The following is a 25,070-nucleotide window of genomic DNA, read 5'->3' on the forward strand; positions in this document are numbered from 1 at the left end:
AAACTCTGGGTTTATAGGCAAGCACCACTACACCCGGTTGTGTGCATGTTTTGTTAAAATATTTCAAATAGCACAAGAGGAGACTGAGATGCAATGGTGCCTGTCAGTATTCCCAGTGACTTGGGAGGTTGAAGCAGGAAAATCATAAGTTCAAGACCAGCCTGCATAACTTAAGACTATTTCAAAATAAAAAGGGCTGGGAATGCAGATCTGTACTACAGGGCTTGCCTAGCTTGCATGAGGCCCTGGGTTCAATCTCTAGCAATACACACACACAAAGAAAATCGAAGACTGGAGGGGCTGGAATTAAAGCTCAGTGGTACAGCATTTGCTAGCACATGTGAGGAACTGGGTTTGATTCTCAGCATCACATAAAAATAAAGGTATAAACAACAACAAAAAACTTAAAATACAAAAAGACTGAATTGTAGCTCAGTGACAGAGTGCATGCTTAGCATGTATAGGGTCCTGGGTTCAATCTCTTTAGCACTGGGGGTGGGGGAGAAGTTGACTTACAGAAACCAGGTTAACTGTCATTATAAAATGTCCCACATTCTGTATTTGACTATTTGTTTTCATGTAGTATTAGTTCATACTCTAAGCCCTGTGTTTCTATTTCAACTTTTTGGGTAAGGATAGGTAATATATGGTTCTATGTGCTTTATATTGTGTGTCATCAGGACGCAAACAATGACTGGTTATTTCATGTTTGGTGATGAGTCGGTCCAGGCATTTTAAAGCTTTCCCCAAACCTTTAATTTATGGTTTTATCCACTGATAATTGTTGCCTGAATAATTTCTTTAGGAGATAAAAGGCAGGATAAATACTTAATTTTTTCCTTTTATTTGTCTATTTTCAGGAATTGGTCCCCAGTTACTGCCAGTGGTTTACAATGAGCATTTCTTGGAGTTTTTGGTTTCCTGTTTTTTTTTTTTAAGATCAATATGAATGCAGTCATCAAAATTAAGCAGGATCAATTTTATGCTTTAGAAAGATACTGGTAGAGATTAGAGAAACAGATCAGTTAAGATTGTTTTTCAGGGCAGGGAGGTGTAGCTCAATGGCACAGCACTTGCCTAGCATGTGTGAGATCCTGGGTTTGATGGCCAGCAGCATACATACATACATATATACATAAATATATAAAGCCAGTTGCTGTGGCACACACCTGTAATCCCAGCAGTTCTGGAGGATGAGGCAGAAGGAGCCCATTTCAGCTCAAAAATGAGGCTGGAGATGTGGCTCAGTGGTTAAACACCTTGGGTTCAATCCCTGGTATCAAATAAATAAATAAATGAGCAAACTGGTCCAGCAATGTCACTTCAGGGAATTCATCCTACCCATATATGTGCATGTTTGAAGTAACTTAGATATAGAGTTATTTATAGTAGCATTGTTAATAACAGCAAAAGATTGGAAACCACTTAAATATCCATTAGGATCATTAATGCATTAAATAATAATACATTCATAAAATTAAATCCTAGGCAGTAATAAAGAATGAGGAAGGTTTTAATATACAGAAATGGATCTTTAAGATACCCTCAGTTAAAAGAAGATACAGGACAGTATGGGTAGTTAGTTGCTATTTGAATAAAAAAGGGGAAAAGATACATATAAAAGAAAAATGCTTTGGACAGGTAATAAGAAATGCCTGTGTGGCTGGAGACAGTTTGAAGACCTTCTTCACTTTATACCCTTTTTTTTTTTTAAATTTCTGGCCATAACTGTCTCGTTCTGAAAAATTATATTATTCATTATTCATTTTAAAAAGATTCCATAATGGTTGAAGTCAAAGACAGCTAAATCTGAGGCAGCAGGGATTTAAAGACAGATTTGTTCATTATGGAATTAAATGTTTGAAACAGCGCTGTTCATCGCATAAAGATTTAAGAGCTAGCTAACACCTAAGAGAAAGAGGACACCCATTCAAAAGACTGTTTGCCTTAAGGGAGTGAGACAGGGGTGTTGTCCCCTTTTCCCCTTTTTTAGATCTTAGTTAATGCCTGCCAGTATTTTTCTTTGTTTCTTTAAGAGACCAGTTTTGCTATGTTGCCCAGAATGGCCCCAAATTCCTGGTTTAATCGATCCTCCTTTTAGAACTCCAGAGTAGCAGGCACAACAGGCACAAGCTAAGGTGCCCAACTTTCTACTAGACTTTTCTTAAATGTTTTGTGCAAGAAAGAGAATTTAATGGGAGACATTATTTGGGAGAAGAAAGTTCGGCTGACTCCACTCCTTCCTGTCTATGTTGATATCTCTTGCACTCTCTCCTACTGGGTGTGTGGAGACCTATTAAATTTATATGGCTTTGGGGCTGGGGTTGTGGCTCCGTGGTGGAGCGCTTGTCTTGCATATTAAGGCACTGGGTTCGAACCTCAGCAACACATAAAAATAAATAAGATACATGTACTGTGTGCATTACAACTAAATAAGTATTTTTTTTTAAAATTACACAGCTTTAAGTAGCTCTGGAAAGGAGAGAAACTTGATGTACACCTTCTTTCACCAACCCATTCCACCACTCAATGAGGGAGTGGGGCAAGGCCTCTGAACAAGATCAAGCTGCGTCCCCACCCCAGCCCTGACTTTTCTACCTCTCCTTCTCTTCCTTGTCCTCTTTCCTACCCCTTTTCATTTCCTTTCTGTCTCGGGTGCATCCCTGACTTCACTAGTGGCAGAAACAGGACTCATCCTCTGGCGGCCGGCGGCGAGGATCTCTCGGTCTCCGCGTTTCTGTCCTGGCTGGGACCGTGTAGGGTTGCAGTTAGACTCTCAGACGCAGCCTGGCGCTTGGCGTCACAGGCCCGGCAGTCTGCGCTGAAAGGGAGGTTGGAGTTCTCCAGCGCGAAGCACGGCGGCGTGGGAGCCCGCCCGGCTGCGCAGGCGTCGAGCAGGGCCTTGTCCCTGCAATTCCCAGAAGGCTCTGCAGCGGCCCTGCGCGGCGGAAGACGCGCTCGAGTCCCGCCCACGCCAAGGCCTCCGCGACCAGCGCGCTGCATTATGGAACTCAAAGTCTAAGGAAAACCCTAGCCGGGCACCAACTCCCAGCTGAGCGCGCGTGTTTACCTTGAGCCCAGGCTGGGGGTGGGGGAGTAGCGAGGGAGAGCCGCTACGAGATTCGTCATAAAACCGCGACCAGACAGGCGGCGCCATCTTCGAACTTGGACTTCCGGAAGGACTTTGGCGGGGTGAGTGTACCGCAGCGGGGTGTGCGGGGGACCCAGCGATTACTCCTCCCCTTCTTTTGCGGTAGCACTAGGATATTAGGGACGAAGTCCTGACTCTGCTCTTCGCCCTGCGCACGGCAGCGCGCCCTCCGGCCTCTGCGCTTTTACAGAAAGCCTTCGTGCTCCTACCTTCTTACCCACTGTGGCCATCGAGCATCCCCATCTCTGCAAGCCCCGGGTCTTGCCATCTTTCCCCACGCGTTTTGCGTAACGCTGCAGCCTGTGTCCCAGCCTCAGCTTCCTTACATCGCTTCCCTTGGACTTAGCGGACCTACAGTAGTTCTCAGTCTTAGGGAAATCAGGGCTCTTCTCCCGCATAAGCAGGTAGCGAAAGCTACCGCCACGGCCAGGACTCCGGATAGTAGGCGGCCTCTATGGTGGCTGCAATCAGTCGCTTCTTCCTGCTGTCTCAGCCTCTTCTTCGAGGAGGCTCTTCTAACCCCGGGGGTTGTGCCCCGCGCGCTGTAACCCCATTGGCGCAGCCAAGGGCCAGTTATGTTTCCGTGTCTTGTCCTTTTATCTTTAAGTCAGCAATCTGCTGGGGGGAGCATAGGTGGCAACTTCAGCCCCACCAGAGGTAATTCACTTTACTGGAGGAGTGTAGAATATGTCCAAACCTTTTGGCCCGGCATATTTTTACTCAAATTTAAGTCATTCCTTTGCCAACGTCACCATTTTTGCCATCCTTTCTTATCAACTGTACTGTTGTTTTCTTAATAATTTCATTTAAATTGATTTATTTTTAAACTTTAATATGTTAGTCTCTAGCAATACGTGCTGAAATCATGGGTTGCAGTTTTCTATGTACGTTAAAAAAACAAAAATGTTAATCTTCATACCATTAGAGTCATCTTGCATGCATGCCACTAGTTGTACCATAAGAGTACTTTGGGAAACTGTATTAAACTAGTGTGTTTAATTCCATACTTGAGGTGTACAGTATTATCAAATTATTTTTTCCACTGTGGGGAAGGTCAGATTGGCATCCTGGAGCAGAAAGAAAACCAGACAGATTGGGGTGCAAAAACTGTACTATGAACTTACTAAACATCTCTTTCTTTACCATGTGTCCAAAATTTGTATTGTAAAATAATAAATGGAAATTACACACTACTGCTGCCTTCATGAGAAGTGAAGAATGTTGAGGAGTCAGTCATTCATTGACAGGTTAAGGGTAAATTATTGCATTTACTGAACTAAGTTGCAGATACAGTAGTGAATGAGATTAGCAAAAATCTCTTTGTTATGAAACTCTCAAGGAAGATAAATGCTTCATACTCATATCACCTGTACATGAAAATTCCAGATGGACTAAGGAGATACATGTAACATCCAAAACTAGAAAAATAATTAGAAGAAAATATATCAGTGGGGTAGGAAATGCCTTTTAAAGACACAAAACAAACATCAGAAAAGAGATGATTGAGAAGTGTAACACATAAAATTTGAAAACCAGTTTAGCAAGAAATGTAAACAGTTAAAAGAAAAAATACAGAAGGAACACATTTGTAACATAAATAACACACCTCCCACAGATAAATAGGGAAAAAAATAACCCTTTAGAAATACACGCAAATTTATATATGTAGTGGTGATTCTTAAAAGATGTAGATGTTCAACATGTAAAAATAAGCTGCTAACTAGGTGTAGTGGCACATACCCATAATTCCAGCTACTCAGGATGTGGAGGCAAGAGGATTGAAAGTTCAAGGCCAGCCTGGACAACTTAGTGAGATTCTCAAAATAAAAAGGGCATAGCTCATTGGTAGGTAGAGTGCTAGCCTAACATGTGCAAGATCCTGGGTTCAGTTTTCCAGTTCCAAAAACAAAAATAACCAGTTGCTAACTTTGATTATTATTGGAACAATGCAAATAATTACAAGAAGGAAGAATTCTTTAACTTATCAGATTGTTGAACACTAAGAAGATTGGCAAAGCTAGTCATAGTGGCTCATGCCTATAATCCTAGCAACTGGGGAGGCCAATGCATTAGAATCACATGTTCAAGGACAGCCTTGGCAACTTAGCAAGACCCTGTTTCAGAAATAAAGAGGGTGGGGTTCAATCCCCAGTACTGAGGGAGAAAAAAAGTTGGCAAGGGTGTGGTAAAATGCATACTGATACACAGTTGGTGGGAATATAAATAAGTTTTCTTTTTGATGAGCTATTTGGCTGTCTGTTAAACTTCCACCCCACACCCTCTGCTTCCCATTTTGGGAATTGAACCCAGGAGTGGTGCTCTATTACTACATCCCCAGCCCTGTTATTTTTCATTTTGAGGTAAGTTTTCACTAAATTGCCCAGGCCAGCCTTGAATTTCTGATCCTTCTGCCTTAGCCTCCAAAGTAGCTGGGATTACAGAGGAGCAAAGCTATGCCTGGAGACTGTATTAAATTTTGAAATGTGAATACCCCTCACTAGTATAGTAATTCTACTTCCAGGAAAGTAATTTCTCATTAATGAAGAGTTCTTTAGTAAAATATTCATTGCAGTATTCTCTGGAGTAGTGTTGTAACCCAATTGTCTATTAAATGGAGAATGTCTAATTTGTGGTTTTGTTTTACACCAATACACAATTAAGAATGAGATCAGTGTATATGTATTCATATGGAAAATCTTTAAGACATAAATAGGTTTTATTTTATTATTATGTTTTTAAACTGCCCTCCATTTAACTGGTTTCTTATGTTAACTGACATTCCATTTCCTCTCTAAAGCCTGCAGACAGATGCCCAAGGCCCTCGGAGGGTTGTGGGCTTTTCTCCTGTTACTGCCTAGTCACTTTGCTGCCCCTAGAAGAGTTGTATGCTTACCAAGAGTCATTGTATTGATTTATTTAAAATACCATATGATTTGTCTTTATGTAAATGCTACATACATTTAACTCTTAAAAGAAATTTTAGTGTGAAAAAGTTATTGTTTCTATTAAAACTAAGTTGAAACATGGTCGATACATAGGTGTTTGTTTTGTTGCTATTATGTTTTACACATATTTGTAAGTATTTTGTATCAAGTTTCATAAATAATTCTAAAAAATAAATCAACCTCACTGAATATTTTGGAAAGACATAAGAGGTGAGTTGGCAGACAAACAAAAGAGCTGCCAAATAGGTGTGAATGAGGCAACTTTAAAAGATTGAGGAAAATGTGTAAAAATCTGCAAAGTAACTGTACTTGCATTGTTTCTCAAGGAAAGAGACTAGTAGCCTGGCATTGTGGTGCATGCCAGTAACCTCAGCTACTCAGGAGATTGAGGCAGAAGGATCATTTGAGCCTAGGAGTTGGAGGCCAGGAGGCCAGCCTGGCAACATAGCAAGACCTGAGAAGGAAAGAAAAGAAAGACTGGGGGAGGAGAAAAGGAAAGGGATAGAGAGGGAAGGAAACTGTTCCAAGAAAGGAAATGTTTAGTAGTCGGTGCTGCTGAGATTAAGTTAGAGAGGCTAAGAAGTGGATAGATGACACAGTGATTATTGATGATTTTAGTTCCAGTGATGAGCTGAGGACAATAGCCTACTTAGGATAAAGCAGGGAAATTACCAAGGACAGTCAACTTAAAAGTTTGGCTGAAGGACTGGGACTGGGGCTCAGTGGTAGAGCGCTTCCCTCAGCACCACATAAAAATGAAAAAAATAAAAGAAAGTAATTTTGTCTATCTACAACTAAAAAAAATATTGAAAAAAGTTTGGCTGAGAGAGGGAGATGAAGGATATTAGTTGGGGGAGGAATATGTTTTGAAGGTAGCTCTGTGTGTGTGCTAATTTGAGACTCAGAAACATCATTAAACTGTTTGGAAGGAGCGAGTGGAAAGGAAGAGGGTAAACTTAAGTTTCCTTAAGAGGTGGAGGAAGCAGGCTAGAACACAAGTGGAATGAGCACATCAGGTGCAGGAAATATTAGCCATCTGATGGCTTAGGTTTTTGTTCAGAAATCAGAAGCAACATCATCTGCAGAGAACCAGGGGATCAGAAGCGGAGGAGAGAAGTATGGGAGCTGATGAGAGAAAGTGGGGTTGCCAGTGCCCGATAACTGAGGTGCATAAATGGAGAAAAAGGATGATTAGGCTCATCTAGGGCTTGAATTTTTCTAGTTCTATGGGACAAAAAGAAAGGAAGTTCAGAATATTGACAAGAATCTGATTGAAATGAAGGAATTTAAACTAGATTGGATGTGGCAGACCTAGGGTGAAATTGGAGAGATAAGGGATAGTGGCTTGATAGAGTTAAAGAATAGATAGTGTGATAGTAGTTAAGCAATCTAGTATAATGATAGGAGATTGTGACCTCCCCCCCCCCCCCCCCCCCCCCGCCAGTGGGATATCTTAATGATTCTGAAGGTTAAGAGGTTTGGAATAATGATGAGGTCCAGGATGTGACAGTGGAGTAACAGTGGTTTAGCTGAATGTTAGGAGTTTCAAAGGAGAGGGAAGACGATTGGTATAGAAACAGTACTGGGAGAGGTATTAAGAAGACTCCTGCCTTCTACTTTGAGGTAAATGGGATCTGCGAGAAAGAGCAACTTCCACTTGAGAACCTGGAAACCTAGAAATTTTATTTCTTATATTTTTTTTTCATTCAAGATTCTGAATATTATGATTTATCATTTGTAAAACAAATGTGCTCTTGGGGAACTTGGATTTGTACCTGGGTTTAGAGAGGAGAGAGGCAGGCTAAGGAGGCATGCATTTTGCTGGTGCAGATTGTGGCAGTGGTTGATTCTGGGTGAGAGCCAGAGGAGTGGTTCTCAGTTCATTTAGTTCTTCATTTAGTCAGTCACTTCCTTGTCATTGCAGAGGAATATCTATGTCTGTGGTGCCATCAGCTGTGGCAAGGGCTTTGGTTCAGCAGGTGGCTTCCCATCATGGCATAGGAAAGGCCATCTGGTTTTTTAACTAAAAACTGTGAAAGCAACTTCCCAAATTGACAGGCACTTCTGTTCCTCAGTGTTTCCCCCCATCTGTCCCAGTGGTCACATATGCAAGGAGTTTGGAAGTGCACATGCATCAGAATTCCCTAAAGCACTTGTTAAAACACAAAGTGCTGGCCCTGTCCAGAGATTCTGATTCAATAAATCTAGGGTAGGTGTTGCAGCTGTGGCAACTTAATAGACTGTTTGGAATCCCTTTCTACCTGAACAGACTAGAGAGAGTTCTGTTCTTTGCAATTGAACCTTAGCCAATATAAAGGTCAATGGTTATTTTATTCATCCCTATCTATCCTAATCTACTTGATTGGTCAATTTTTTTTTTTTTTTTTTTTTTTTTTTTTGTGGTGCCGGGGATTGAACCCAGGGCCTTATGCTTACAAGGCAAGCACTCTACCAACTGACCTATCTCCCCAGCCCTGATTGGTCAATAACTAAAAGAAACTGTTAGTGTGTTTCTGAAGATTTTGATTTATATATTTGGGTGTTATGGTTAATGTTTAAATGTTTGTAACATTTCTTTTTATATAATTTGAACTTTTATTCATTGTATTCTTTTTCTTACATTTAATATTTTCCATTGAATTTATCTATCAAAACTCCTATTTTCTTTATGCTTGCATTTGCCCTGCGTAATACACACACACACACACACACACACACACACACACACAGAGAGAAAGAGAGAGAGGGAGATACACACAAGTATATGTGTACACACACACACACACACACACACACACACGCATATATTTTTTATTTTATTTTATTTTGGTACTGAGGATTAAACCAGGGGCACCTTACCACTGAGCTATATCCCCAGCCCTTTTTATTTTTTGTTTCTAGATAGGGTCTCCCTAAGTTACTGAGGCTGGCCTCAAACTTGTGATCTTCTTGTTCAGCCTCCTAAGTCTCTGGGATTACAGGAATGCACCACCTTGCCCAGCTGCCCTGTGTAATTTAGTTTATCATTTTACTTTCACTTTTTGAGTTCTTTTGCTTGGGATTCATCATATGAAGCATGTGTTTATTGGCTTTTTAAGTCAATTTGAATCTTTATTCTTTAATTTGGTGAACTTAGTGATGCATATTTATTATTATGATGTATTTTTTAAAAATCTTGCTTTTGTCATTTTTGTTTCTTCCTCTTGCCAATCCTCCCACCCCTTTCTGTTCTTTTCTTGTGTAGTCTTTAGTCTTTTATTGTATGAGCTTTAAAAATATTTGAGGTTCCTGTGGCATACCAAGTATTTTGGAAGCAATATATTATACTATGAGCCAGACACTATAATTCCAGCAACTTGGGAAGCTGAGGCAGGAGGATCACAAGTCTGATCCAGCCTCAGCAACTTAATGAGATCCTGTCTCAAAATAAAACAAAAATAAAAAAGGGCGAGGGATATAGCTCAGTGGTAGAGCCCCCTTGGGTTCAATCCCTAGTACAACCAATATCTATATCTATATCTATATCTATATATAGATATACATATGTATCTATATATTTTTTAAATTTAAAAATGTGTGTTTGTGTGTATGATATCCTCTGTTTTTAGTTCTGCAAAATATCTAAATGAAACACACTTAGCAAAAGTACTATGTGTCTTAGCACTGCAATCAGAATATTTGTGTTTTCACCTGAGGTCTTTACATTTTTAAGTTAGAGTTTATTTTACAGCTGTAGTTGCCATAGTTATTTAAACTCAATTTAGTATTTCACCAGGGTAAATGCTTACTGCCAGTGTTTTCATACCACAACTCCATTAGAAAATTCTTGGTATTATTTTAATCTTTCAATTAGTTATATTAGGTCTTCGAGTGGATTTTTTTGTTTGTTTGTTTTAGGTAAGCCTATGTGTTATAATTCCTAGAAACTTGCACATTCAGAGTGTCCTTCTGTTGCCTTTACATGAATGATATCTCAGTTAAATGAAGGATTCTCTCCACTGTAATCCCACCTGTAGTCCCAGAGACATAGGAGGCTGAACAAGAAGATCACAAGTTTGAGGCCAGCCTCAGTAACTTAGGAAGACCCTATCTAGAAACAAAAAATAAAAAGGGCTGGGGATATAGCTCAGTGGTAAGGTGCCCCTGGTTTAATCCTCAGTACCAGAATAAAATAAAATAAAAAATATATGCATGCGTGTGTGTGTGTGTGTGTGTGTGTGTGTGTGTGTGTGTGTGATGTAGGGAAAATGCAGGGATAAAGAAAACACGAGCTTTGATGGTTAGATTCAATGGAAAAATATTAAATGGAAGAAAAAGATACACGTTTCTGTATCTTCCATTGTCAAGTATTTTTGAGAACTCTTATAAGACTGGCCTGATATTTTCCCCCCTTGGTAAGAAACATATTTTCTGCTCAGATGCATGTAGGTGTTATCTTTTGAAATTTAATATTTTCACTCAGGTATTTCTTGGTCTTGATGATTCTTTACTGATTTTGTGTCCCTTTTACATAGTATGCCTTTTTGATCTCTAGACTGAGCTTTGTCTTTATTTCAGGAAAATTTTAAAGTTTTTTTTTAATCTAACTATAGGAAATCTTCTATTAAATTTTTGGGAAATCTTTTGTTTTCATTTTCCAACTCTTCTTTAGGAACATCAGTTACTCACCTGTTGGCTCCACTATCTCTTTTCCATCTATATCATCTTATCACTAACCACCTTTCTCTTTTGCAATCTGTGTGATTTTTTTCAAAACTACCCTTCATCTCACTGCTGCTTTTAACAACATAGTTTCCACTTGTTGCTTCTCTTCCCATGGTATTCATTTCTATGATGTCATTCTTTACTCATTTCTCTACTTATGACTGCCAGGTTACTTTTTACATTGCCATTGTTATCTCTTTGATCTCTTTTCTTGGATTCCATAGTCTTGTAGTTTTTTTGAAAGTGAAAGTTTTTGTTGGAAGTTTTTTTGTTTGCCTGGGCAGTTCTTCAAAAGGGTACTTTTCACCTTTATTTGTGTCCCTTTTATTCTTTCTGTAGGATCTGTGCATAGGTCTCAGTTGACTCCTTCTTGCTAATTATCTATTTTGAATGGATTAGTTCTGTCAGGGCTTCTGCTTACAATGTGAGTGCATTCTCACTGACCTCTATTTACCTTGACACTGTTATAGAGTATCTTTGGTAAATGATGTTACATTGTATCCTCAGCAGCTGAGTTAGAGGGTTGGCTATTGTTATAGTTTGTAATCTGTTTAAACTATCTTATTCAAGGGAGACAAGTAGGAACTTTAATTTGTATATTTCTTATGGCATTTATATTAGCACACTTTCCACTGAGCCTGATGGATTTGTCATCATTTAGGCACATATGGACTGTCCATAGGTCTGTATGCACCTTAACTATATCTCCCCTTTTGTCATAGGGAAGCAGGTTATTCTTGCCAAAAAATTGAATCTCTGCAGATTTCTGTGTTGCTCACATTTTTGATTTGGTGGTCAGTGTTTTACCTCTGTTAACCTACTTTGGTCCATGGTTGCACATCTGATTTTCTGGGCGCAAAGAAAAGACTTATGACAATTTAGTTTTAGTCCATTCTTCAATGTGGGAAAGGTCTTTTAATGTAATAGGATGTTCCTTAATGGTCTCATAGTCTCCCCCCGCATCCCGTTTCAAGTGAGAGATTGATGACCAGACTCCAGAGAACTCTTATTTATTCTCAAATGAATTTGTACCTTGACTAGTATTCACAGAAATGGATGTTAGCTCTAGGTATCATCCTTCAGTTTGGTCTAAGTTTATAGTGTCTGGCTGCTATTCTTTTTATTTTTATTTTTGTTTTGTTTTGTTTTATGAAACACAGGGTCTTGCTCTGTTGCCCAGGCCAGCCCTGAACTCTAGGGCTCAAGCGATCCTCCTGTCTCAACTTCCCAAGTAGCTGGGACTATAGGTATGCACCTCTGTGCCTGGCTTGGCAGCTGTTCTTTGTAATCTATTTTAGAAAACTGTTATCCTTCCCTAGATGCATAATCATTTTTTTTTCTATTTGGGGAGGAGGTTGGTGGGGCATGTATGTATTTCATTTTATTGGTTTTCAGGGTAAGGGGTTAAGTAATTGTGCATTCACTGCAATATCCTTATAAGAAAATATATGAGGGCTGGGGATATAGCTCAGTTGGTAGAGTGCTTGCCTTGTGAGCACAAGGCCCTGGGTTCAATCCCCAGCACTGAAAAAAAAAAAAAAAAAAAAGAAAGAAAATATATGAGCTTTAAATTAAATAATGGATATAAAGCACTTATGTATGGCACATAGTAAGCATTTGATAAATGGTATATTGCTTATTGTTTGCTTCACCCAAATGAAAGTTCCATGAGGGTAGGGACCTTGTCTGTCCCGTCTTATTATCAGTGCCTGCCATAGAAGGTGCTTAGTAATTATTGTTGAATGAATGAATGATCAGGGAGCTTGGGTTTCAAGTTGTGGGATAAGGGGATAAAGGACAGGAAAAGAGAAAAATCTGAGCCTGTACAAACAACTTTTGCCTTCCACTCATTGGTATGTCTCTGTATGCAGGGGCAGCCATTTTGGGGGGTGCTGATGGATACCTACGGGGTCGGCTGTGTTGCCCTGGGGGAGGCCGGCCCCGTGGGAAGCATGACTGTGGTAGACTCTCCTGGACAAGAAGTGCTAAACCAGCTTGATGTCAAGGCCTCAGAAACGACCGGTGTGGAGGCTTCCATAGAGATGTCATTACCTCCCTCTTTGCCTGGATTTGAGGATTCTCCTGATGAGAGGAGTCTTCCTCCAGAGCCAGAGAGTCTCTCCAGACTGGAACAGCAAGGTGTGTACCTTGTCCTTTCATCTTTTCATCTCCCCACACTTAGCCTAATATGAGAGAAAGCAGGTTGAGCTCAGAGGATCTTATAAATCTGGGTGCAATATAATCTATTCCAAAGAGATTTGAGCTCTGGTCCCATCTCACAGACCCATATTCTTCTCTACAGATCTTTCTTCAGAGATGTCAAAGGTCTCAAAGCCTAGGGCCTCAAAGCCTGCCCGGAAGAGAGGTAGTAGGACACGAAAAGGCCCCAAAAGGCCCCAACAGCGTAAACCTCCATCAGCCCCTCTGGTTCCTGGTCTCTTAGATCAATCCAACCCTCTATCTGCCCCCATGCCTAAGAAACGAAGTCAAAAGTCCAAGGGAGACCTGCTACTGCTGAAGTTGTCAAAAGGCCTAGATCAGCCAGAGTCTCCACCTCCAAAGAGGCCCCCTGACGACTTTGAGACCCCTCCTGGGGAACGACCCCGCCGAAGGGCTGCCCAAGTGTAAGGATTGTGGGGCACAGCTTGGTGGAGGGCTGGGAGTGGTTGAAGGGACGGGGCTGGAACAAATATTGGAGAGATGGGAAGACTGTGAGTAGGTATCAGGTAAGCAGGGGTGGTGCCTGAACCCTGGGGATATCGGCAATCCTTTAGCTCTGCTTTTTATGATATATATTGCTGCCTTATTTTTTTTAATCTAAGAGGCTTCTTTCTGTACCTTTTTCTCCATCACATTTTTTTTACAGACTTCCCCCAGTTCTTCGTTGCTGTTTACTACCCAGCTTATTTCATTATTTATGTGCCCTTCCTTTTTCCCCCTTGCCCTATATGTTCTTTGACTGTGGTAGAGTGAAAAGTGCATTGGATTTGGGCTTGGAATACCTGAGTTCAGATTCTACATTTGTTATCTGACATTTTTCTGCCAAGTCTCTTAATTTTCTTAAGTTACTGTTTCTTCTTCTTTACCCTTCATGGAAGGGGAAATTAATAGCTGCCTCATAGTGTTACTGGGAGGATCCAATGAGATAAGATATGTATGGATATGTGGGTTCTCAGTTAAGCATTTACAAGAATGACTTTAACTCTGCCTTATCCCACAGGGCACTTCTGTATCTTCAGGAACTGGCTGAAGAGCTCTCTTCAGCCCTGCCTGCTTCAGTGTCCTGTCCTAAGAGCCCCAAGGTGAGCAGCCCTACCAAACTGAAGAAGAGCCAGCAGCCGGCAGTCTGTCAAGGTGGAGAAGAGAATGCTGCTGCACAGGATGAAGACTTTGTGCTCCAGGTTGAGGCTGAAGAGGGCGAAGAAAGTGAGGCTCCAAGCGAGAGTTCATCTGACCCTGAGCCTGTGGCACCCCGAAGCAACCCACGAGGATCCACTTCAGGGGTAACCTGAATGGACAAGAAAGTGAATGGGAAAATAGGATTTTTAGGGGATCAGCCAGGTACCTAAAAGGATAGGTAATTATGATGGCCAAAGCAGGTAAGAAAAGGGACAACTTCACAAACAGTGGAGATATTAGGAAGATTATAGGGCAAGAGTATGTAAGCAAGCTTGTGCATTCATAGCTCAGTATTGTCTGCTAGGAAGTACAGACATGAATAAGAGAGCCTGTCTCCCAAGGTTTGTGGTACCATGTGTGCTGCACCAGAAGTGAACAAAATGATTTAGGCATATAGAGGGAGGGTGTTAACTATTTAGGTTTCATAGAGGAATGATAATTGAGTTGAGTCTTGAAGGGGGAATACAAGTTTGCCAGAGATAATGATTTTCCCATTAATAGATTGCAGCTGAAGATAGGGCCTGGATAAAATTATAAGGGAGATCAAACTAGGGAGGATAACAGGACTAAAACTGGTAAGAACCAACAACAATGGTTGGTTTTATTTGTTTATTTTTAAATTGTGGTAAAATATACATAAGATAAAACTTATCATTTTAACCACTGAAAAATGTACAACTCAGTGGCCTTAAGAGCACCCAGTTGTGTATGTGGAAAGATAATAGCTTTGTTAACTGATCACTGATTTTTCTTTTGCCTCAGGCTAATATGGCTTACCCCAATACCATACAAGTCTAGAACTTATAGAAAACTTGGATCTCAGCTAATTTTATGTTTACTGAGATGTAAAATTTATAATCAGGCATAAAGGTGGGTCTAAGTCCTGGAACATGAGATGAGTTTCCAGGAGTATGTATACAGAGAATACCCTCACCAACCAGTCCCATCAGAGGAGGGAGAGCCTGAAAAGAAATATTAGAGAGGTGGAGCGAATAGGGAAGGATTGTCCCATGGGGCAAGGGTTTCAAGATGTATATGGGAGTCCTCCGGATCAAATGCCCTGGAGATGACAAGGAAGATGAACAGAAAGTAGACAGCAGAACTTGCAGTTCTGATAGAAGAGTAGGAGCAAAGATAGAGAAGTCCTTTCAATGGTTGAAACACAAATCTTTTAAGATGCTGATAGGGCAGTGGTTGGAGGGTAAGTAATGCCAGGAAAGCAAAAACTGGGAAAGAAAGTTGACTTCTGGGACTTTTTCTAGCCTAGAAAATTCTCTCTCTTAAATTTTCCTCCATTTCATCCTCAGAAACAGAAGCCACACTGTCGGGGAGTGGCTCCCAATGGCTTACCCAATTACATCATGGCCCCTGTTTGGAAGTGCCTCCATCTCACCAAGGACCTGTGAGATTTGGGGACAGAGGCTGTGGGGGGGAAGGGGTGACAGAGGTATCCAAAGATGATCTAAAAAGTGGAAGCATTAATGGGCAGAGCATGGTGATGACATTAATTATCAAAAGGCAAAAGGCACTGCTCCAAAGGCAAGAGCTGTAGAGCTCTTTAGTTAAAATGAAATGAGGGGCCAGAGTGCAAGTCAGTGGTAGAGTATTTGCTTAGCATGCATGAAGCCCTGGATTTGATCCCCACTGGATTTGATCCCCAGCATCACAAAAAAATAAATTAAAAAAATGAACTGAAAAGTTACATTTCTTTGTTGCACTGGCCACATTTGAACATTTGTTGTTCAAGGGCCCAGTAGTCACTTACCCCTAGCAGCTAGCATATTGGACAATACAGATCACAGATCATTTCTGATACTAAGAAAGTTGTGTTGGAAGTGCTGCTATGAAATCTCTTCCTCCACCGATGCTTCTCTCTCTCACCAGCCGAGAACAGATGCATTCATTTTGGGAGTTTGCTGAATGGATTCCTCTAGCCTGGAAGTGGCACTTGTTATCTGAACTGTAAGTCGAAGTGACATTTCTGAAGCCTAGGAGGGGTGACATGACTGGAGACAGAAGAGTAAGGATTCTAGGTTTATGGTGGGAATCCTGGGATGAGTAAAACTCGCCCAAATTCAGGCTCTTTTCTTTGTCTTGCCCCAGTGAGGCAGCTCCCTACCTGCCCCAGGAGGAGAAGTCTCCACTATTTTCTGTACAACGTGAAGGGCTTCCTGAAGATGGCACACTCTACCGAATAAACAGGTGAAGATTGAAGCTCAGCCTTTTTTCTGATTCTTGAGGAAACAGGAAAACAAAATTTTGAAAGGGATGACAGATTAGCCCTGCCCTTTCCCTGATGTTTGTCTAGTTGGTCCCAAGGATAGAAGTTCTGTCTGGAGCTGGTCAACCCTGTCTAATTTGTAGTGCTGAGTGCTGCCAGCCAGACTGAGGGAAGCCAAGGAGACTCAGTCAAGCCAGTTTACAGGGTCGCATGTATTCAGTCCTTGACAGAACATTGCAATAAACCAGAATCTACAGTCTCTTATCTTTGAAGATGAGCTGGAGCTAGTCAGACTTTGGGAAGGAATGGAGGGAGATACAAGTGGTGGCTAAGTACTGTGCTCATCTGTAGATTTCTTGATTTTCAGGTCCTTGCTTAAGCCAGGTCCATGTAGAGATCCCATTCTGTCCTCATTACCTTTTATTAACCTCTTTCTCCATTCCATTTCTGACTTCTCTCTAGATTTAGCTCAATCACAGCACATCCAGAGCGCTGGGATGTGTCCTTCTTCACAGGGGGACCACTCTGGGCTCTGGACTGGTGCCCAGTGCCAGAGGGGTCAGCAGCCTCGCAGTATGTGGCCCTTTTCTCCAGCCCTGACATGAATGAGACACACCCACTGAGCCAGCTTCATTCAGGCCCTGGACTGCTGCAGCTCTGGGGCCTTGGGACTTTGCAGCAAGAAAGCTGGTGAGGTGGGGCTGGGACACTGGTGGGTGGGTTTGTGAGGGAGAGAGAAGGATGGAGGAAGGGCATGATTTGGGCTCAAACAAGGGGGCAGAGCTCTGGCAACCTTAGGCCCCTCCTTCCTACCTACTGTCCCCACATGCTTTCTCTCTCCAGTCCTGGCAACAGGGCCCACTTTGTCTATGGGATTGCTTGTGACCATGGCTGTATCTGGGACCTCAAGTTCTGCCCCAGTGGAGCATGGGAACTTCCAGGCACCCTTCGAAAGGTACTTCCCAGTTGACAATGAAATAGCTGTGGGACTTGAGGCCAGGAAATAGGGACTCTGGGAGTTCTCAGCATTGGCAAAAGGAAGGTTGGAGTGTGGCAGTGTTTTTCCAGCAACTCCAGGGACCAAAACAAAGTTTTCTGAGAGATGTCTGAAGGCAGCAAGCCTTAGTACAGATCTGGTCTTGCCCTCTAGGCTCCTCTACTGCCCCGGTTGGGTCTCTTGGCTCTTGCCTGCTCAGATGGGAAAGTGCTGCTATTCAGTCTGCCGCATCCCGAGGCCCTGCTGGCTCAGCAGCCCCCAGGTAAGTTGTTCAGCAAGGAGAATGGGCTGCAGTAGCAATGGCCAGAACTTAGTAGGGCCCATCCACTTCCCCTGAAACTCCTAGGTTTAGTCTCTAGCACAAAGTCTTACTTAGCTACATCCATCCCCCACTGTGACTTCGCTTGTTTGTTCTTGAGCTTGCTTTCCCTTTGTAGGCTTGTAACTGCAGTCTTTCAGCACATTACTTTCTATCTTCCTCTCATACCTATTCTTCTTTACCCTAAGGCTTTCTCCTTGTCACTTCATCCCTTAATTGGCTGTGTAAAGAGCTGCTAAAGGCTGAGGCCAACAGATGGGGCTCATCTCCCCTCTGATTTCACCCCTTCTTCCCTCATCACCCCTGCCCCCCATGCACATGTACACACACACGCAGAGTCTCATTTTGATAGTGAGGAGAGGGAAGGAATTAGAGCTAAAGCTGAGAAAGCACAGGAATAGGTCAAGGAAAGATAGCTTCCATTTGTTTCTCAGTAGTACTGAGTATTTAAAGAAGAGGGCACCCAGGTTTGAGCCCTAAGAATGTCCCTTATTTGTTGGTCTGGTAGAAGAGTGGGTTGAGGAGGAAATAGAAAGTGAGGAAATGAAGACAGTAATTGTAGACGATCCCTTTAGGAAATTTGGCTATGAAGGGGAACAAACAATTGAGGGTGTTGGCTGGGGTGAATAAGGGACAAAAGAAAGTTTTGGCTCTTTATTTGTAGAGGAGGCTATAGGGCATTTACATGGGAATGTGGGAACGACCCAGTAGATGGAGAGCAAGTGGATAATGCAGGAGAAAGGAGGAATAAGCAAATAAGCAAAGTTCTGGAAATGGTGAGAGAGGATGAGAAGAGACCAGAGTGGAAGGATTAGCTATTCTGAAAAGAGGAAGGGTACTGTCAACTATAACAGAAAGAAAAGATAGGGGCAGATGGAGGTAGGGTCAGAAAGTTGATGGTGGAAAAAAAGATTTCTGAATAAATGATGTGGGAAGGCCCAAAGCATGGGGTCCTGATCTCAGAGCAAGGCCTGAGTGGGCGCTCAGCCCTCTGGATCCAAAGCATCAGCTACTGCTCTTCTTTCCTCACAGATGCGATGAAGCCTGCCATCTATAAGGTGAGTGAAGAACCTGCTACCTTACTTGAAGCTCCATCTTCTTAAAGCCTCACCTTATTAATTCCACAGTGTGTCCCCTACTTCTGAAAAGCACCCCTTCCTGCTAAATTACACACTTATTTGAACCTTTGTCATAAATAGTAGGTACCCCAACCCTAATCCCATTCTCTTCTGTCCCTGCAGGTACAATGTGTGGCAACCCTTCAGGTGGGGTCTATGCAAGCTTCAGATCCCTCTGAGTGTGGTCAGTGCCTTAGCCTGGCCTGGATGCCTACCAGGCCCCACCACCACCTGGCTGCTGGATACTATAATGGTAAAAAAAAAAAAAAAAATAGGAGCTATTGCTCTTTAAACCTGTTATATATGCTTGTTTTTTTGGTTCAGGACTGGGCATTTTATATATAATTACAAATATTCAAGACAAATAAAGGACAAAGAGATGCATCTTTGAGTAGAATTTTTCTACTCAAAAAATTAAGAGTAGATGAACATAATTTCATAAAGTTCTTAATGCATATACAAAGATTAAAAGATTAAAGGAAAGACAATTTTATGAAAAAATGAGCTCATACTATATAAGTATTTTAAAATTAAAAGTATTTAACTACAATAGGGAAAAAAAAAAAGACACCAAAGTTGAACTGAAAAATTAACTAACTCCTAATGCAGCTTTCTTCACCACGAGAGACATTAGTTCCTCAAAGATATTTTTAAGATTAAAAAGAAGAAAAGACACCAGGTGCAGTGGCACATACCTGTAATCCCAAAAGGCTGAGGCAGGAAGATTGCAAGTTCAAAACCAGCCTCAGCAACTTAGCAAGACCCTCTCAAAACAAAATATAAAAAGGGCTGGGGGTGTGGCTGGGTGGTTAAGCGCCCCTGAGTTCAGTCCTTGGTACAAAAAAAAAAAAATAGGAAGAAGAAAAAAGATGATGAATAACATTAAGAAGTTGGAATTTCATATTCAGACATCCTCAATACACTTTCTTCTAGGAAGATAAGGAAATTAGCACTGTTGATTTTTTTCCTTTGCTATCCCTCTTTTCATCTTCTGTTTTTCTTTGGTGACATTATTCTTAAATTGTCAATGTACTTGCCTCATGCTATTCTGCTGTCTTAATTCCTAAAATGATTTAATGATTATCTTCCTGTTATTGCTGAATTATTTTGTTGCCCATAAATCACTGTCAGGTTTTTGAGAAAGGTACATAGGTGCTATATTCCCTGAGTTTACATATAAAATGAATTTTAGTTATAAATTTTTTCCCAGTTTTTGATTTTTAGGTTTTTATTTATCTTTTATTTTTATGAGAGTTATACTTTTGAGTACCTTCTCCTTTGCCAGCATTGCCAAGGGTCAGCTCCTTGTGGGTCTGCCAAGTTAGTTTCTCTTTGTCCATTTGTTTTCTTTTCCTCCACATTTTTTTGCTTTTGTCTCCTTGCCTATTTTTGTCTTAGACTAGAGTTGGCAAATAACTTTCTTTTTCATAATTTTTTTTTTTTGTAGTCCTGAGGATTGAACCCAGGGCACTCTGCCCCTGAGCTACATTCCCAGCCCTTTATCTTTTATTTTGAGATAAGATCTTGCTAAGTTGCTAAGACTGGCTTTGAACTTGCCATCCTCCTGCCTCAGCCTCCCAAGTTGCTGGGATTACAGGCATGCACCACCATCCTGGCTGGCAGACATTTTCTGTAAAGACCCAGGTAGTGATAATTTTAGGCTTTATGGACAGGATAACCATTGTTGGACACTCAGCTCTGCCAATTATAATGTGGAATCATCCATAGACATTGGGCAAATGACTGTGTTCCAGTAAAACTGTTAAGGAAAACAGGCGGGCAGCAATCTGCATTTGATCCCTGACTCTAGTATACCAACCCTTGTCCTAGAGCGTTTATGCTTTTTTAAAAAATCCTTTTACTTCGATTTATTAGGGAGTAGAACATTCAGTGTATCTTCCACTGCAGATTTCAGGCTATGCTATTAGTTTTAACTGATGAGAATCAGGACAAAAATGTCAGACTTCTTTTAACCATGGAGAGAGTATTGAATAGCTAATCATGATCCCTAAATTCTTCCATTGTAGTTTGCATCTGAGGGTAAAAGACCAGGGTCTTAAGAGCTCAGAGAAAGGAACTGACAAAGAAGTGAGAATCTGCTTTTAACACCTACACATTCTCTCCCTACTTCAGGTATGGTGGTTTTCTGGAACCTTCCCACTAACTCGCCCCTTCAGCGGATTCGGCTCTCTGATGGCTCCTTAAAGCTCTACCCCTTCCAGTGTTTCCTAGCCCATGACCAAGCTGTACGTACACTTCAGTGGTGCAAAGCTAACAGGTATAGAATAGGAGATCCGTGGAGGGGGATGGTGAAGACTGTGACAGGCTGACTCTTCCAGGTTTGTTTAGCTTTGATTTTCTCCCATCTTTTCAGTCATTTCCTAGTCTCGGCGGGAAGTGATCGGAAAATCAAATTCTGGGACCTTCGAAGACCTTATGAACCAATAAATTCTATCAAGCGCTTCTTGAGTACAGAGCTAGCTTGGCTGCTCCCCTACAATGGTGTCACTGTGGCTCAGGACAACTGCTATGCCTCGTACGGCAAGATGGAGATAGGAAGACCTCTGGGGCCAGGCCCTAAGGGTTGGGCTGCATGGCGTGCCAGATTGTTGTGGGGAGAGATTTGTTGAGCTGGTTTGCTGAGGGAGTTTGATTTTGGGAAGGAATTGAGAAGATATTAATCTAATCTTAGAAAAAGGAAGGTTTTATTTTATTTCTCTTTCTCATACAGTTATGGACTTTGTGGAATTCATTATATTGATGCTGGTTATCTTGGTTTCAAGGCCTACTTCACAGCTCCTCGAAAAGGCACTGTTTGGGTGAGCCTGTCTTTTTTCTGCATCTTCATTACACAGGAGAATGGTCATTTACTCATTAGTGGTAGTCAGGAAGAGACAGTGGTTTTGGTAGGAGGAGAAGTCAGGTATATGGCACCTATTATCAGGAACATGGTTATGGTAAACTCATTTTTGTTTCTGCATTCTCTCTGTACCCTCTGACTGTAGACTCATCATCAGTTCATAGAAATGAATAAAATAATTAAATTTGTCTCTTCTTATTAGAGTCTTTCAGGATCTGACTGGCTTGGGACAGTAGCTGCAGGAGATATATCTGGGGAGCTCATTGCAGCTATATTACCTGATATGGCATCGAACCCAATAAATGTCAAGCGACCTGCAGAACGAAGATTTGTACGTATATAAACATCTAACAGCAACACCATCTGTTGCATCTTAACCACATGCCCTCCCAACTCCTGGTAGAGTACAAATTAGTACTTAGTCTCCCAGCCTGACGATTGTTCCTGAAAGGCTTGGCACAGAATTATATATGATCTTTTTTATTCTATTGCAGCTGAGCATATATTTAAACATACTACTTTTTCAATTGTTAAGACTTTTCTGCCTCAAACCAGTTTCCTCTGCTTTTATTCTGTATTTAGATTTTGGGGGGTTTTAGTTTTTGGTACAGGGGATTGAACCCAGGGCCTCACGCATGCTAAAAAAGCACTTGACCACTGAACTACTTTGCAGCCCTTTTTTAAAGTTTTGAGACAAGGTCTCATCAAGTCGATCGGGTTGGCCTCAAATTTGGTAATCCTCCTGCCTCGGCCTTCTGAGTAGCTGGGATTGTGGGCATGTGCCACTGCTCCCAGTTCTGTTTTGAACATTATAGAACCTAATCTCATGGTCTCCTTTTTAGCCTATATATAAAGCTGATCTGATGCCATATCAGGACAGCCCTGAAGGTCAAGACCACTCTTCTGCTTTATCTGGAGTCCCCAATCCTCCCAAGGCTCGAACTTATGCTGAAACTGTCAACCATCACTACTTGCTCTTTCAAGACACAGATTTGGTAAGTTGAGGCCAGGAAAATAGGGTGTAGCATTAGAAAAGGTAGAAGACTTTAGTCCTTATATAATAGGAGAGCCTAAGGAGTTCCAATCACAAACATGCAAAATTAAGGAGCTGTTTGCTTTCTTTCTCCTGTTCCACTTCCATCCCCAGGGTTCCTTCCACAATCTGCTCCATAGAGAACCAATGCTGCGCATGCAGGAAGGAGAAGGACATTCTCAGCTGTGTCTGGACAGGTTGCAGCTCGAGGCTATTCATAAGGTAAGAACCTGTCTTTCATCTTCTCCAACCTCCACTCATTCTTCCCCAACTTTGGGTCTGTGATCAATAAAATGGAAAATAAAAAAGCAACATAGATGGTTAATGAGGGAAAGTAGCTTTGGCAACCTCCTCTGGAACAGGGTAGACCTACCTCATTCATTGGCTTCTCATTCCTACCTCTCTCACCCTATTATAGTCCTGCCTTATCAGGTGTGGCCCTTTTTTTTGCTTACAGAGCTAAGAGTTGCCTTAAAGTATCATCTGTGAGCCTCTGTCTTGTTTTCTATTCTTATAGGTACGTTTCAGCCCAAACCTGGACTCCTATGGATGGCTGGTATCTGGGGGGCAGTCAGGGCTGGTTCGGATCCATTTTGTCCGTGGACTCACCTCCCCACTGGGCCATCGTATGCAGCTTGAAAGCCGAGCGCACTTCAGTGCTATGTTCCAATCATCTTCCCCAGCTAAAGGGCCCAGCTTCCCTCCAGCCAGCCATCGCCTTCTGCCCAATCCTTAGTCTTAGTCCACACAGGACCCTTGGAATGAAATCTGCCAAGAACAAATGGCCTCCATGTGCAGAGCCATAGGAACTGGGGCCTTCCTGGACAGTGATGGCACCAGGACTGGACCTTTAGGCCTGCTTCCCCAGGACTCCTTAGATCCCTCTCCTTCTACTGACTTCTATGGTCACAGTCCCCTGCGGGCAGTGGGGCTCTCCCCCCCACAAAGGCTCTTAACGCCTAAAACTATGGCTCACAAGAAACACTCAGGCCTGACCTAGGCTTGGGAGTCAAATTGCTCATATTGAGCATATTGTGAAGTGGGTAAAGCTAAGTAAAGGTACTGGGTGTTTTTGAGACCACTTGTGAGTGGGTGTTTGGAGAATCACAAAGACTATCTGCATGAAGGCTTCTGTCTGACTATTTGGGGATTCAGTGTTACTGCCTTCCCAAAATTCCTCTTTAGAATAACCAACACACAAGCCCAAGAGGAGTGACAGTAATTTATTGGACTGAAGCTGCTCATAGTACCTCTTTAACTGGAGAACTCCACAAACACCCTACCAGTAGAACAGTGGCTTAGCTCTTACTTGCTCCTGCTTATGAAACAGTCCTGATCATTGGTCATTTGACCCTACTTGAACACTTCTAGACAGTCGTGTTTTAAAAATCTTCCTTTATATCAAGTCAGAGTATACCTCTATTAATTTTACTCATGGGTATTAGGAAATCTAGACATTCTTCCCTGTGATTGCCCTTTTAAGTATTTAACAATAGCTATCATGTGTTTCCCAAGTATTTTTTCCTCTAGATTAAATATCTTCAGTTATTTCAACCATTCTTTTACACGTCATGATTCTTGATCCTACATGATGGTCACATTGTTGACTTATTAAACATGTTTATTTAAACTCTATGTATAGGAATGTTTAGAACTAAGTACAGTAATGTATTGTCATCTTGATAAGAGTCCTCTTGTGGGATACTGTAGACTTGTAGTGACTATGATACTGCTGCTTAAGCACAAACAGATAAAATAGATAACAACAAGATAAAATAGGAAAACCATAGCCTATTGGAGTACTGGCTGGGGTTTGGAGGGAAGTCGACAGAGGGGACAGTAGTTAAAGGGGGAACCTGTTGGAGGGAGTGGAGATTATTGCTTGCCTGAAACAAAGACCTCTGACACTCCAAACTGGTCATATATCTGGGAACAAATTTCTCCCTAATTTAGGCAATTTATCATGTATCAGAAAATCTTTAAGATGGGAATCAAGTGCATAATTCAGTCCCTGTTCTATACAAAAGAGGAAACACCTGGTGGAAACCCAGGTTTATTAGCAGCAGAGGAACCAAGTGTACTCACTCCATCCTATTGTAACCCAGCTGAGGATTGTACTAGTTTTTGCTTTTTGAGCTGATAGGGAAGTGCCTTGCACTGAGCAGTTTTGCTCATTCTACAGAGCAACCCCCTGATACTATTCAGCAGCCCCTTTTCTATTACCAGTGGTAGAAAATGTGGGACCTGGTGACACATGCAGTTAGGCTGTAGGTTGATGCCAGCCACACTTGCTCCTCCTGTTGAGTCTCAGTCCTAATCTCAA

The 25,070-nt window shown here is 41.7% G+C and overlaps 1 protein-coding gene across 3 annotated transcripts; it reads left to right on the top strand.

Moving 5' to 3' along the window:
* Positions 1-91: 91 nt before the first annotated feature.
* GTF3C2 (general transcription factor IIIC subunit 2) lies at positions 92-24,301 on the top strand (the record flags this gene model as incomplete). 3 transcript variants are annotated; one of them, XM_079110072.1, is made up of 20 exons in its annotated part: positions 93-3,192; positions 11,961-12,047; positions 12,672-12,939; positions 13,103-13,424; positions 14,021-14,303; positions 15,507-15,601; positions 16,084-16,161; positions 16,303-16,401; positions 16,883-17,110; positions 17,264-17,375; positions 17,571-17,679; positions 18,769-18,794; positions 18,978-19,107; positions 20,988-21,132; positions 21,229-21,390; positions 21,586-21,673; positions 21,917-22,045; positions 22,557-22,709; positions 22,862-22,969; positions 23,265-24,301. In XM_079110072.1, 18 exons carry the CDS (start codon positions 12,696-12,698, stop codon positions 23,481-23,483), a joined length of 2,730 nt encoding a protein of 909 aa, XP_078966198.1. In that variant the 3' UTR covers positions 23,484-24,301. The 3 variants fall into 3 exon arrangements, with proteins under 3 accessions (XP_078966199.1, XP_078966198.1, XP_078966197.1); XM_079110073.1 differs by lacking the exon at positions 11,961-12,047 and having other exon boundaries at positions 92-3,192; XM_079110071.1 differs by lacking the exons at positions 93-3,192; positions 11,961-12,047 and having other exon boundaries at positions 12,666-12,939.
* Between the last annotated feature and the right edge of the window lie 769 nt (positions 24,302-25,070).

The sequence above is a fragment of the Sciurus vulgaris genome (genome assembly GCF_902686455.1).
Source record: "Sciurus vulgaris genome assembly, chromosome: 14".
Lineage (NCBI taxonomy): Eukaryota > Metazoa > Chordata > Mammalia > Rodentia > Sciuridae > Sciurus > Sciurus vulgaris.